The sequence below is a fragment of the Lygodium microphyllum genome, chromosome 16 (assembly GCF_053477565.2).
Source record: "Lygodium microphyllum isolate KBCC chromosome 16, Lygodium_microphyllum_v1.1.10, whole genome shotgun sequence".
In the NCBI taxonomy this organism is placed as follows: Eukaryota; Viridiplantae; Streptophyta; class Polypodiopsida; order Schizaeales; family Lygodiaceae; genus Lygodium; species Lygodium microphyllum.
Genome location: NC_141150.1, coordinates 144,530,616 through 144,543,562, shown reverse-complemented (window position 1 = coordinate 144,543,562; position 12,947 = coordinate 144,530,616). Strand labels below are relative to the sequence as shown.

At 43.7% G+C, this 12,947-nt stretch overlaps 1 protein-coding gene across 2 annotated transcripts in view; it reads right to left on the bottom strand.

The window, feature by feature from the left end:
• The window catches only part of LOC148023542 (mitochondrial phosphate carrier protein 1, mitochondrial-like), a 71,828-nt gene extending 61,742 nt beyond the window's left edge, over positions 1–10,086 (bottom strand). The window contains exon 1 of one of the 2 annotated variants that reach the window (XM_087696525.1): positions 9,694–10,086. In XM_087696525.1, coding sequence (XP_087552651.1) covers positions 9,694–9,852 — 159 coding nt within the window. In that variant the 5' untranslated portion in view covers positions 9,853–10,086. The remainder of the gene's footprint in view (positions 1–9,693) is intronic. The other variant, XM_087696524.1, reaches the window with a different exon arrangement.
• Between the last annotated feature and the right edge of the window lie 2,861 nt (positions 10,087–12,947).

The following is a 12,947-nucleotide window of genomic DNA, read 5'->3' as shown; positions in this document are numbered from 1 at the left end:
AGACCCATCTTCAATGTTGTATAGGTAACAGTAATTGACTCAACCTGTGAGATGACAATCTACCTGGGCAATCTCTATGGCAGCATTTCATATATACTCCCTATACTTTTTTTATTTACCTACACACACAAGTTGTCAAAAGTGTCAGAGTGTAGCGATGCGGAAGCGTAGGACAAAGGCTGAGAGTGAACACAGAGAGGGGAGAGACAGAGAAAAGGAGACAGTGTAAACGCAGAAAATCTGCGATGTAGTATGCTGTATAAGAGTGCAGAAATACACAAGGGGGCAGAGGAAATATCTGCATATGTCTCCAACTTGATGTCCTCGATCTCCGTCAGCCCGAGCATAATTTGTCTCAGCCAATAGATCTCAAGATACAAATCTGAATAATGAATGCTGGAGTGTGGCACGAACTGGCTATAAATAGCCAAAAATAGGAAATCCCCAGCACCAGGTCAGCTCATTAAATGCAGCCAACTGCATTAAATCTGGCCGACTGTACTAGTGTCACGTGGCATCCTGCCGTACTACTGACATGGAACCTATTGTACTCTGCTGTCCACCAACTGTCCAGGAAATGACTGTCTAACACCCCCTCTCATATCCTGGACGGGTCAAAAGACTGAGGGATCTGGAATGCTGCCAAAGAAGAGCCTGGGGAAGCGCCTTCGTAAACAAATCTACAAGATTATCCTCCATCTTGCAGTACTCCACATCAATGGTCCCATCTAGAAGCTTCTCCCGAATGAAGTGATACTGGATCTCAATGTGCTTCGTCTGGGTATGGAATGCTGATTCCGTACCAAGGCAATGCAACTCTCATTGTCGCACTGCAAAAGAGTAGGACGAGTCTGGGGGTAGCCAAGCTCCTCCAACAATCTCCGAAGCCACACAACCTCACACGTGGTGGAAGACACAGCCCGATACTCCGCCTCAGTAGAAGAAAGCGCTACCGTGGGCTGCTTCTTGCTACTCTAAGACATTACACCTGTACCCAAGATAAAACAGTAGCCTGTAGTAGACCGTCAGTGGTCCACGTCTCTAGCCCAATCCGAGTCACTCCAACCTGCAAGAACCAGATCGGAAGCATCTGTACCTGCGGGATAAGAAATTCCTAAGTCAAAGGTCCCCCTCAAATACCGAAGAATCCTCAGGGCAGCCTGCCAATGCACCTGTTTGGGTTCCGCCATGAACCCTGCCAAAAGACCCATAGCAAAACAAAGATCAACACGAGCGTTGAGAAGCCAAATCAAGGATCCAATCAACTGACGGTAGCGTGAAGCATCCATCACGGGAGAATCTAAGTGTGAAGTGGCCTTCCAATTCGGATCCATAGGAGTAGTAATGGGCCGACAAGTCTCCATCTCAAAAGTCACCAAGAGCTCCTGAATGTACCTCTGCTGAGAGATGAAAATCCCCCTCTGAGACTGATAAATCTCATGACCCAAGAAGAAATGAAGAAGCCCCAAATCCGTCATCTCGAATGCCTGATATAAAGCTATCTTGGTCTCTCGAACCTTCTGTACATGATCCCCTGTTAAAATCAAATCATCAACATATAACATGAACAGTACACGAGCAACCTCGGAAGTGTGCACATAAAGCTACAGATCGGCCTTGGAGCGCCAATATCCCAACTTTGACTGAAGAAATGAGTCAATATTCTCGTTCCATGCACGCAGAGCCTGCTTGAGGCCATACAAGGCCTTCTTCAACCTGTAAACTTTCCCATCCAAGGATCCAAAGCCAAGAGGCTACTCAACATAGATCTCCTCCTGCAAGTCACCATTTAGAAAGGCCAACTTCACATCCAACTGAGAAACAGGCCATCTCTTATGGCCAGCCAAGGCAAGAACAGCTCGAATAGTCGCCATACAAGTAGTGGAGGCAAAAGTATTATGGAAATCAATGCCGGGGTGCTGAGCAAAACCTTTAGCAACAAGGCGAGCCTTGTGCTTGTCCAAAGAACCATCGCTAAGGTACTTGGTCTTGAAGACCCACTTGGCACCAATCACCTTCTTGTGAGAGAGACGAGGCACAAGAGACCAAGTGCCATTCCTCTCAATAGCCTCCAACTCGGCTTCCATGGCCTTCTGCCAATGATCAAACTGCAAAGCCTCCTTCACTGAAGTGGGCTCTCGATCCTGCATAACACGGGTCAGTAAACAATAGTTGGAGCAGACAAGCTCCGAAGAATGTGCATGATTCCTCCATGACCTCCGCAGTTCATCCTGGGGTTCCCACTCCTCGGGGGACCCCTCAATCCCTGAATCTCGGAGGGTGTCACGGGCCCAACAAGGAGGAGAACGAACCTCTCCCTGTCGCTCTCCATCTGCTAAAGACTCAGGAACATCCAACAGCAGAGGCTCCTCAAGGGTGGCCAGTGGAAGAGAAGACTCTGAATCCGAAGAAGAATCTCCATCAAGAGACTCTAGCTCCAAAGTACTGTCTTGGGAGCCCAACTCTCCCCTGGATCTCCAAGGACGGGGTGCTCCTCACCCCCCTCTGTGGTCGGTACTTCCACGAACCGCACATCTCGACTCGTGTAGACATCCCGCTTAACGGGATCAAACAAACGATAACCTTGGGATTGGGAGCTATAGCCAACAAAAACTTGACGTCAGGAAGCCGCCTCAAACTTATCACGCTGCGTCTTCGAAATGTGCACATAAGCGTCACACCCAAAGGTCCTGAAATAAGAGACATCAAGCTTAGTCCCGAACTAAGCCTCAAAAGGTGTCATCCTGTCAACGGCCAAAGTGGGAGATCGATTAAGGATATGAACTGCGGTAGCCACTGTCTCGGCCCACAGAAACTGAGGTGTCTTGCAGTGCTCATCATGGTGCGTGCCATCTCAATCACACTTCGGTTCTTCCACTCCAAAATGCCATTCTCTTGGGGAGTGTTGGTGTTAGCAAACTCCTGGTGAATGCCTCTATCTGCACAAAAACGAGTAAACTTATTAGACATAAATTCACCTCCCTTGTCTGAACGCAAGGTCCGGCCAGAACGGTTCTCTTCAAAAAGAAGCCAATCCTTGAAATAAGAGAAAGCCTCCGACTTCAAAGTCAAGAAATAGGCCCAAGTCATCCTGCTATAGTCATCTACGATCAACATGAAGTACAAGCTCCCCTTCAGGGACTCGGTCCTCATCAGGCCACAAAGATCCGTAGATACAAGCTCCATGGGTGAAGTAGACCGCCTAGAAGCTTTGTTGGGAATCGCATCCCGATGCAATTTCCCATGAATGCAGGAGACACATGGCTGATGGCTCACCACTATGTCTGGCAACTTGCAAGCCTCGGACAAATGACCCTTGCGACGCCTTCCGAAGATACTCATAGTTCAGGTGGCCAAACCGAGCATACCATAGCTCGGACTATGTCTAAGAAGTAAGAAGAAGAGAAGTAAGAACTGAAAAAGACTTCAATTTGTAGACTCCATTCTCCTCATACCCTGTAGAGAGAACCTTCCTCGATCCACGATCAAGGACTCGAACAGTATCACTATCAAACTCCACCAAGAGACCAAGAGCACAAATCTTATGAATCGAAAGTAAATGATATCCCAATCCTGGCAAATGCAACACCTCAGAGGTGTGGGTACCACCACGTCCGTCTGGAATAAGCTGCATCTCACCCCACGCAACAATAGACACAAAAGAGCTGTCTCCAATGAGAATCTGCCCACGTGAAGGTCGCAAATGGGCAACACCAACGAAAGAAGAAGTCATGTGCCGTGAGGCCCCACTGTCCACAATTCACTCTCGAGCCTGGAAAGCTATCATCGCAGCATCAGAAGTTGTCGGTGCAGAGTCCTCAATGACTACTAAGTGTAGAAAAGCAGCTGATGAGGGTGCAGCCATCGCTCCAAAGTCCTTCGTATCCTTCTTCTTGGTATCCTTCTTGTCTTTGTCGAGACAATCCTTCTTCCAATGACCGGTCTTTCCACAAATATGGCAAGTTGATTCCTTCTCCTTGTCCTTCTTGGATTTGTTGTCCTCCTTCTTCTTCTTTTGGTCATTCCCCTCCTTCTGAGAGGCTTGACCAACCAATGCCTCCGATTTGGAAGCATTCTATCCCTTCAATTGATCTTTGAATGTGACGCCTATATACACATCCCGAAGACGCAGTGTGACAAGTTCGAGGCGACTTCTCGACAATAAGTTTTTGTTGGCTACAGCTCCCAGTCCCAAGGCTATCATCTGTTTGATCCCGTCAAGCGAGATGTCTACACGAGCCGAGATGTGTGGTTCGTGGAAGTTCCGACTACAAAGGGGGGTGAGAAGCACCCCATCCTTGGAAATCCAAGGGAAAGTAAGGCTCCCAAGACAATTTCTTTGGAGCCAGCGCCTCTTTATGGAGACTCTTCTTCTAATTCAAAGTCTTCTCTTCCACCGGCGGAAGTGGAGGTTCCACCGGTGAATGTACCTGATTCTTCAACAAATGGAGAGAGACGAAGAGAGGTCCGGCCTCGTTGGGCCCGTGACACACTCCGAGATTCATGGATCGAGGGGGTCCCTGAGGAGTGGGAACTGCAGGATGGACCGCGGAGGTCACGGAGACACCAGGCACATTCTATGGAGCTTGTTTGCTCTAACTATTATTTGATGACCCGTGTTATGCTATTATTTGATGACCCATGTTATGCAGGATCGAGAGCCCACTTCCGTAAAGGAAGCTTTGCAGTCTCTGATCATTGGCGGAAGGCTGTGGAAGCCGAGTTGGAGGCTATTGAGAGGAATGGCACTTGGTCTTTTGTGCCTCGTCCCTCTCACAAAAAGATGATTGGCATCAAGTGGATCTTCAAGACCAAGTAAGTACCGAATCGTGGCGGCAACTGGGATAGTAAAGTGATCGCTATGTCTTCGGAGGAAATAGGCTTCCCCGCATTTTGAACCTGTATCTGAAGTTGCCGAAGCTTGTTGATGTGTTCTCGAAGTGAAGAAGACTTATTCACGGATAAAGTCCGCATCTGCACCTCCAAAGAAACCCTCTTCATCAGGGTCATCCGGTTGTACATCTGGTCGAGCTCCAGTCATATCTCACGAGCCACCATCAAGTGCTCGATGGGAGCTATCACAGCTGTGGTGCAAGATAGAAAAAGAAAAGATCAAATCCTGGCATTCAGTTTGTCCCAATGAGACTGGGCCTTGGTCAACTCCGCACGAGCATTGGAAGAGAGTTTGGATTCATCCCTCACTGAGGGCCTGTTAATCTCCTCCATCAGCAGTTCCACCAAATCATAAGACTCTAAAATGGCCAACATCATCACCCGCCAAATGCGGTAATGGTCACCATCAAGCTTTTGATCCGTTGGAAGAGCCAATAGGACAGGCACCTTCTTGTCCATGATCGCCTGGAACTCCAATCAGTCTCTATAGACATGTTAACATGCAATACCTGCACAGACACAAAAGGAGCCCCCTTTGACTATGAAAACGCAGCCTTCCTCCCCTTCAAATAGCAATAACCTGCAGCTAATTCACCAATTAGACTCCTTTCCCGCACACCAGCGCTCGCTTCAGCCTTGATCCGATGCGCAACCCTCTCGCTCGCCCTCGAAACCTGGAAATGCAGCCTTGTGTCACGTTGAAATCTCCTCTTCAGATAGGTTCAGCCCTCAGTCAGCCCATCTTCACCGCTCTGATACCATGTCAAAGTGCAGCGATGCAGAAGCATAGGACAAAGACTGAGAGAGAGTGAACACAGAGAGGAGAGAGAGAGAGAGAGAAAAGGAGACAATGTAAACGCAAAAAATGTGCGGTGTAGTATGCTGTATAAGAGTGCAGAAATACACAAGGGGGCAGAGGAAATATCTGCGTATATCTCCGACCTAATGGCCTCGATCTCCGTCAGCTTGAGCACAGTCTGTCGTGTGAAGGTCCGGCCCCCAAAGACCCACGCGGGACCCCCTTGGGACCCCATCTAGGCCCCGGAGCAGCTCTAGACCCATCTCTCAACTCTGCCATCTTGACCCCTCAACACGTCACGAAACGCGACACGGAGCATAACACGACATGAGATTTGCACAAGGGCCCATCTTGAGAGCATCACGTCATATTCATAGATAGAAAGCATTTACAAGATCGTCGGCGCTCGGCAAGGGACTTTGTCACGGTGGGTGGGTGGAGCTATCAACGCGCTGCGACACGACGCCAACATCGTGGGTGCGGGAGCGTCTCAGCCAACAAATCTCAAGATCTGAATCTGAATAATGAATGCAGGAGTGTGCCACGAACTAGCTATAAATAGCCAAAAATAGGAAATCCCCAGCACCAGGTATAAATACAGCCGATTACGGTAAATATGGCCAATTGTGCAGTAAATCTGGCTGACTATACTAGTGCCACGTGGCATCCTGCCGTACTGCTGACGTGTCCTACCGTACTACTGACGTGGAACCTACTGTACTCTTTTGTCCACCAACTGTCCAGGAAATGACTATCTAACAAGAATAGCTTATCTATTTTGTGGTGTGTTGGATTCGAAAATCCCTTTTATTTTTCCCAAGGACATGAATACTCAATATGATCAAAACAATTTGCAATTTTTTAAACCGAAAAAAAAAAGGTTCAAAGTAGTTCCATCGCCTTTGCAAGTCTTGATAGGTCATTGGTCAGCCAACAGAGCACCCTTTGAGTAATGCTTTGGTCTCTCAAGGGTAACCCTTTGGGCTCCCTTGGAAAGATAATCATCGTCTCTATAGTGTTGGTAGGTTGTTGGGCAGCCAACATACGCCCTTGGTCCAAAGCCCTCGCTACTTTGGGATGGGATGCTTTTGGATAATTACGGACTGATATGTGCTTTGCAGTCCCTTCCTAGTTCCAATTTTGGGCATAAGAGGGGGTTTTGAGCTTTAAAATGCGTTATATACTAATTAACTCTCTGTTACAGCCCCTATTACTAGATGTTTCATTAAATGACCACTTTCCTAGAAAGTGTCAATGTCCCACATGTCAAACCCTAATTTGGGAGGATCCACTCATCTATAAATAGATAGGTTGCTCATCACTCAGCCCAATCTCGTTTACACATTGTCCTCCAAATGGTGTCTACTTTCCCACTACTATCTATACCCCTCCTTGGTGGATATCCCGATTCCTGGTGGTAATTAGCATCCACCAGCCCCTGGCGTCAGCCTACAGCCCTCCAAGCCTACGTTTATAGTTAGCGACTATGTTTCAGCCTCAAGCGCTATTTTTCAGCCATTGCCTTCAGCCCAAAAGCCATCTGCAGCTCGTATTTGCTGCTGCCACATCCTTCCAGCCTACATTTACAGCCTTCTTGCTGTCCCAACCTTCCAAGAGCACTTTTATGGCTGCATTTACTGTTTTCAGCAATCGCCTGCATCATTCCAACAGTCTTCCGCTTGCTAGCCACTCTTTCATGTTGCTCTAGCCATGTGTGTTAAGTTTGATCCAAGCTCTCCAAATCTGCATTTGTTGCTGTTGATCACATCCGAAGATTGTCTACTTTGTTTCAGAATCTATATAGAGTATAGCACACTCTCTAGCTCATACCCTCTAACTTGACCCTTTAGAGATGCGATAGTTTGAGGATCCATATTCACCTTGGATACTGAGTTTGCAGCATTGAGTGTTGTCTTTACTCATTCATCTTCTAAGTTCATTGTCTTTGAGTTACCTAACCCTATTTGAGTTCTTTTATCACTCTATGCTTTGTTCTATGATTGTGATTGTATTCTATGTTCAAGTATTTCTTTAAGCATGTTGTAAACCACCAATTCTCAATGCCGAAGTTTGATGTATATAGCTTTAGCAACAACAATGGAAGAGATGGTCATACAAAAATGGTATTAGAGTGTGTAAAGGATGCAAAGGCTACACATGGCTATGCAACACGCGACATGAAGCAAAACATTGATACCTAGCAGCTAGGTGCGGCAACGGTAGAAGAGGCTAAAAGCAAAATGTAGCATAGGAAGCCAGAGATGCCCACTAAAACATTTTGAGGCTTGTGTTAATTTACAAGTCAGACAATCTTGTCATGCAAAGTTCCACACGCAACTAGATCCACACCTATTTTTATGGCAATCTCTTCTCAACGTTTGGGCAGCCAGCCTTTACCCACTTTCTTTGGGAGCATCACATGTAAGCACCACATGAACCTAATATTATAACTTGGGACTTAAGGTTGAGTAGAGTAACACTTTCTGGATTTGGGCACCATGCGTATTTCATTGAATATGGAGCATGAGAGTGTATAGGGTTGCATTCAGGATAGACTACAGTATGGATCTGTTTGATGGCAAACTTTACGCTTGCATACATCATGTTACTCATGTAATTTATGAATAGGAGAAAATAGGAAAATCATTGTTGCCTTTCTATTATCTTCTCTAACTTGTGTCTCTTAGGAGGCCTCTCTTTTTTTCGTAAAGAGTATGTATATTAATTGCAAAAGAAGTACAAAAATCACAACAAGGTCACTGAAGAAACCACCCAATGCCAAGGAACTAAATCATCTCTCATCAAGATATCAACATGCTGAATAAGATCAAGTTGCCACTAGAGAAGTCCCATTAAGCTTTGCAACATAACGCTAGATGCCCATGGTGGCATCAAAAATGAACACATTACAAGTAGCCCAACAACCCAAAATCTAAGAAAGTGAAACAAAAACTTATTATGAGATTACGTGGACCATGATATTTAGCCTTGCCAAAGATGCAATCAAAAGAACGCATCCTAGTCCCCACCACAGGATGCCAAATGTTAGAAAGAAGGGCCCAAATCTTCCTGGCAAAAGGACATGAGATGATTTTGTTAACCATATTGGTACAAAAGAAACAATTCCCATGATTGGAAATACCCCTGCGATGTATAGCCGATGCAAAGGAAAGACCACCCACCAAAATTCTTCAAATGAATACCTTATATTTAAACGATGTCTTTTTGATCCATTCCTCATCACTATCAATTTCCACCAAGCTTTAGATTTGTGCAATCCCCAAAGACATTGACTTTGGTTGTCAACTATGAGCGATCTTGGATCGTGAGATGATAAATCTAATTAACCGGAGAAGACTCAAAAGTCGAATGCTTGGCAAGGTCCCAATCTTGCCAGTCCTACAAAAGTCTAGAGACCTTGCCCCAAAGCTTAAGGTAGCCATGAGGGATCTGAAAGACCCGTCTGATGGTGTGAAAAGACATCAGTGTGCCTCAAGGCAAGAACCAATCCAAGGCGAGCCATACAATTAAACTTAGGTCTCTCCTCTGATTTGCTCTCCTAAGAAAGGAGACAAGACACTACTAGAATTTCCATTTGCAATGAATTGGCAACTAGTATTATACCATTGGACCTCGCAAAGCACCATTTTCCATGAGCACACCTAAGGTTGAGAGAAACTAAATTAGATGTAGAGAACTGAACCTTAGCATTGAGTACATGCCACCTTGAAACTTGAATAGGAGGCCTCTCTCTCTCTCTCTCTCTCTCTCTCTCTCTCTCTCTCTCTCAATGGGTAATTGTATTGATAACTGCGAACTTAAAATACAAGAGTCACAAGAGTACTTTATGTACAACAAAAAGACTTAAGAGACCACATCATACCAAGATGCCAAAACATCCCAGGAAATGAGGCCCGCATATCATCTGGTGCTAAACTGCCAAGTGTGGGCGTCTCTCTCTCTCTCTCTCAAACCAAGTTAGACTGTGAGTTTAGTTGTACCTGCATATTCACTTTGAGGACGTCCAGTGGCGTGATGAGCAGGTGAGTCGTTCCAGCGGAGAGCATGCCACCCATCGCGCAAGTAGCATAGTAGGATCCGCTGAACAGCCCAATCCCAGCTCCCCCATCACCATCGCCACCATGCAGTGAAGCCGCCATGCGCAGCAGCGTCTCTCTTTCACCTTTTAATGAGTCTTCTTAAGTCTCGAGTTATAACAAATAAAGCACGACGCCGCCATCGTGCCGTAGTGCTGTTCCGAAACTCGTGGACATTGGAATGCCTACGTCCCTCGTACAGAGCCACACGCGTCATTTTCTTGATACTCCACGACTCATGAGTCCACCTCCACCGAAATAAAGGAACGCTTTTTGTGGACCGGCAATTACAAGTTACGTTTCTGGCCGTGCTTGTGGACTTTTGATTCAGTGAACCCAAGTCGAATGGGGCGGGGCTAGGCTAGTTAGGCTGAATTCACACACGGTTCAACATTGCAGGGCTGTGCAGCTGATGTGTCAAACACAGGAAGTTGCAAAAGCTGTTGCCAAGAAAAAATAAAACCATCCATGCCGAAACCCCAGGGTTAAAAGTAGGTTCCAAATGCATGCAAGCTGAGAATTGGTCTCTCGCTAGGGTAAAGGCGCCAATAGATTGTCATCTAACAATCTTCCATTATAACTTTTTTTTCCCAAGTGAGTTGCATAAATGTTTTTTAATGGTCAAACTATTTATATTATATAGAGCTCAAAGAAAAAATATTAGGACATTTTGATATTTTTATCAAGTAGCCTTAGTTACAAATGAAGGTTCATAAAAGATGGACACTGAAGGGCCAATAGAGTGACACTCGAGGATGCATTACTTTAGGGTTTTACAAAATCTAAAATATAAAAAAATTTACATGGCTTAATTGTTTGACTTAAGTTAAGCTCATTTGTAATTTTAAAAAATTCATATTATATTGTTAAGTAGTTAAAAAAGCTACATCTTTTTTGTAAAATTATCACTCAATTGGGGTGGGATGTGTTTTCCTTTTGGAGGGCGCTACTTTATTGTAATGTCAGACTGGTCTATCTAGATGAGTCTGAAACAACCCTCGAGGACACACTGCCCTAGTCACACAAGGCAATACACAAAATGAAAGGGCATCACAATAACAAGTCAATTTTTGTTGTATCCACTTTTCTCAGGTGATGGATAGATTTGGATGAGGGATCTCCCCCGACCAAAGCTCACACCCCCGTGCAAGTTATAAAAGGACAAATATATTTGTTCAAAAATGTATAGCATGACTAACAAGATTTGATCTACTTCTAATCTCCTCCTAGTCCCCAAGAGATATACCAATGGAGCAACATTGTTTAGATGTCACTTTTGAGCAAGCGTTGTGTATAAAGAAAAGCATGAACAAATTTCCCATTGCCCCAGTTATCCAAGGCATTGTGTAACTTGCCTAACATACCTTTTTATGTTAAAATGGTGAACAAGCTTTAATCAATCAATGTTCACAAAAACATTTTTAGTAGCTAAAGAAAACCTTTCTGGATTTTAGAATCAAGTTACACATATTTGCCTTTTTTATAACTAAATATCTATAAATCTCAAGGTGTCAAACCTCTTCCTCCAAAATTTGAAGGTGTTTTGAAAGTTTTATATTTCATTTTGTATTAAACCTCAATTTCATGAACACTAGTATTGACTATACTCTGCACATTAGTCACTTATCAAAGTATATCCTAGCCCTTCTTTATTGATTGGTAGAAATCATACAAGAGCTTCACGAAAGAAAAGGCGCAAAAGAAGGCAATAGTTGTATTTAAGGAAGCCAATGCAGCTTGTATGTGTGTGTAAAAGGTGTTGTGTTTACTACGTTAAAGTAAGGTTTTCATTGATTTTAACTATAATCACACGCAAACCCCCACCGTACATGTGAACATCCTAATAGTGACCACATAGGAGTTGTTCTAATTAGGTGGTTTCTTATAAAAAAATTTCAAGGGTTTTCAATAAAAAGAAGGGACCAATGTAGGGCATCTAACCAATTTTTTATTTTTGGAGGAAACTAAGAAAAGGGTCACGACATGGTGGGAGCAATATTCCAAGTGACAAACCAACACAAAATTCACACACACACACATTTGAAATAAGCAAGATAGCTTCACCCTCATAACCTACAATGGGAAGTTGTTTGCTTCTCTTAGCCTATTCCTCTTATTATTACCACAGAATGTATAACCTGTTGAATTTGTCATCCTTGTTATCCTTAATAGTGTGGTAAGGTGCTTCCAAAATTTGCATTGTGTGTTTGAAACTTTCATGTTCTTTTCATGCCATTTTTCAAACTCACTATGGAAAAGCCCTCTTAAACATGAAGAGAGATATGACAAAGATAAATCATGGTGATACAAATTGATAATAAAAGGGTACTAATCATAGAACTCGTGACTTTAAAGATGACTCTTATTGGAATCAACCACATTCCATGCACACTTTGCATGTGAGGAACCTTAGAGGCAAAGTTCGTTTCAAATCCACAATAGCTTAGGAGCAAGCGAGCGTGGAAAATTCTTTTTCCTATTGGGATTCCATTTTCTTATGGTCTTGCATATTTGTAGGCAAAACTTCATATCTTCTCCTCTACTTCACCAGCTAACCTATAGAGTGGAAGAAGATATTTTAGATTGCATCACGCATGCACAAAATGTCGAGATATTAAATTTACTTTTCTCCATCGCTTTCAAGTCATGCAAAGTTTGCTACTTTTCTCCATTGTTGAAACTTGACATGTAAATTTTCTATGTTCTCAAACATCAATGCTTCAATTCAAGTCTACAATTTACATCTCTTTGCCTATCCATTATGGTAATGCATTTATTTTGTTGCTATGAAAATGAGACGTTACTTATTCTGTAGATTTTTGTTTGTTTATTTTTAACATAATATTAGTATATAATGCATAGTGCTATGTGTGGCACTAGTTGCATTGTTCCTAGTTGGATAGATGGCAAGGAATTAATATATTTTGTGCTTTCCATGAGCATATTATTAGATGGAGTTATGTTAACACAAAGATTACAAGAAGTAAAAAGACAGCAACAAGAAATATAAGAAGACCAGGCAAGTCAAAGAGATCAGGCAAGAAAAGAAAATCAAACAGTATAAATTTTGATATAAAATTTGGAAACAACCATTATTTTTTGTAACAGTTGATGTCATTATTTAATGGGAATTAGACTCCCTCTTGCAAATTGTACTT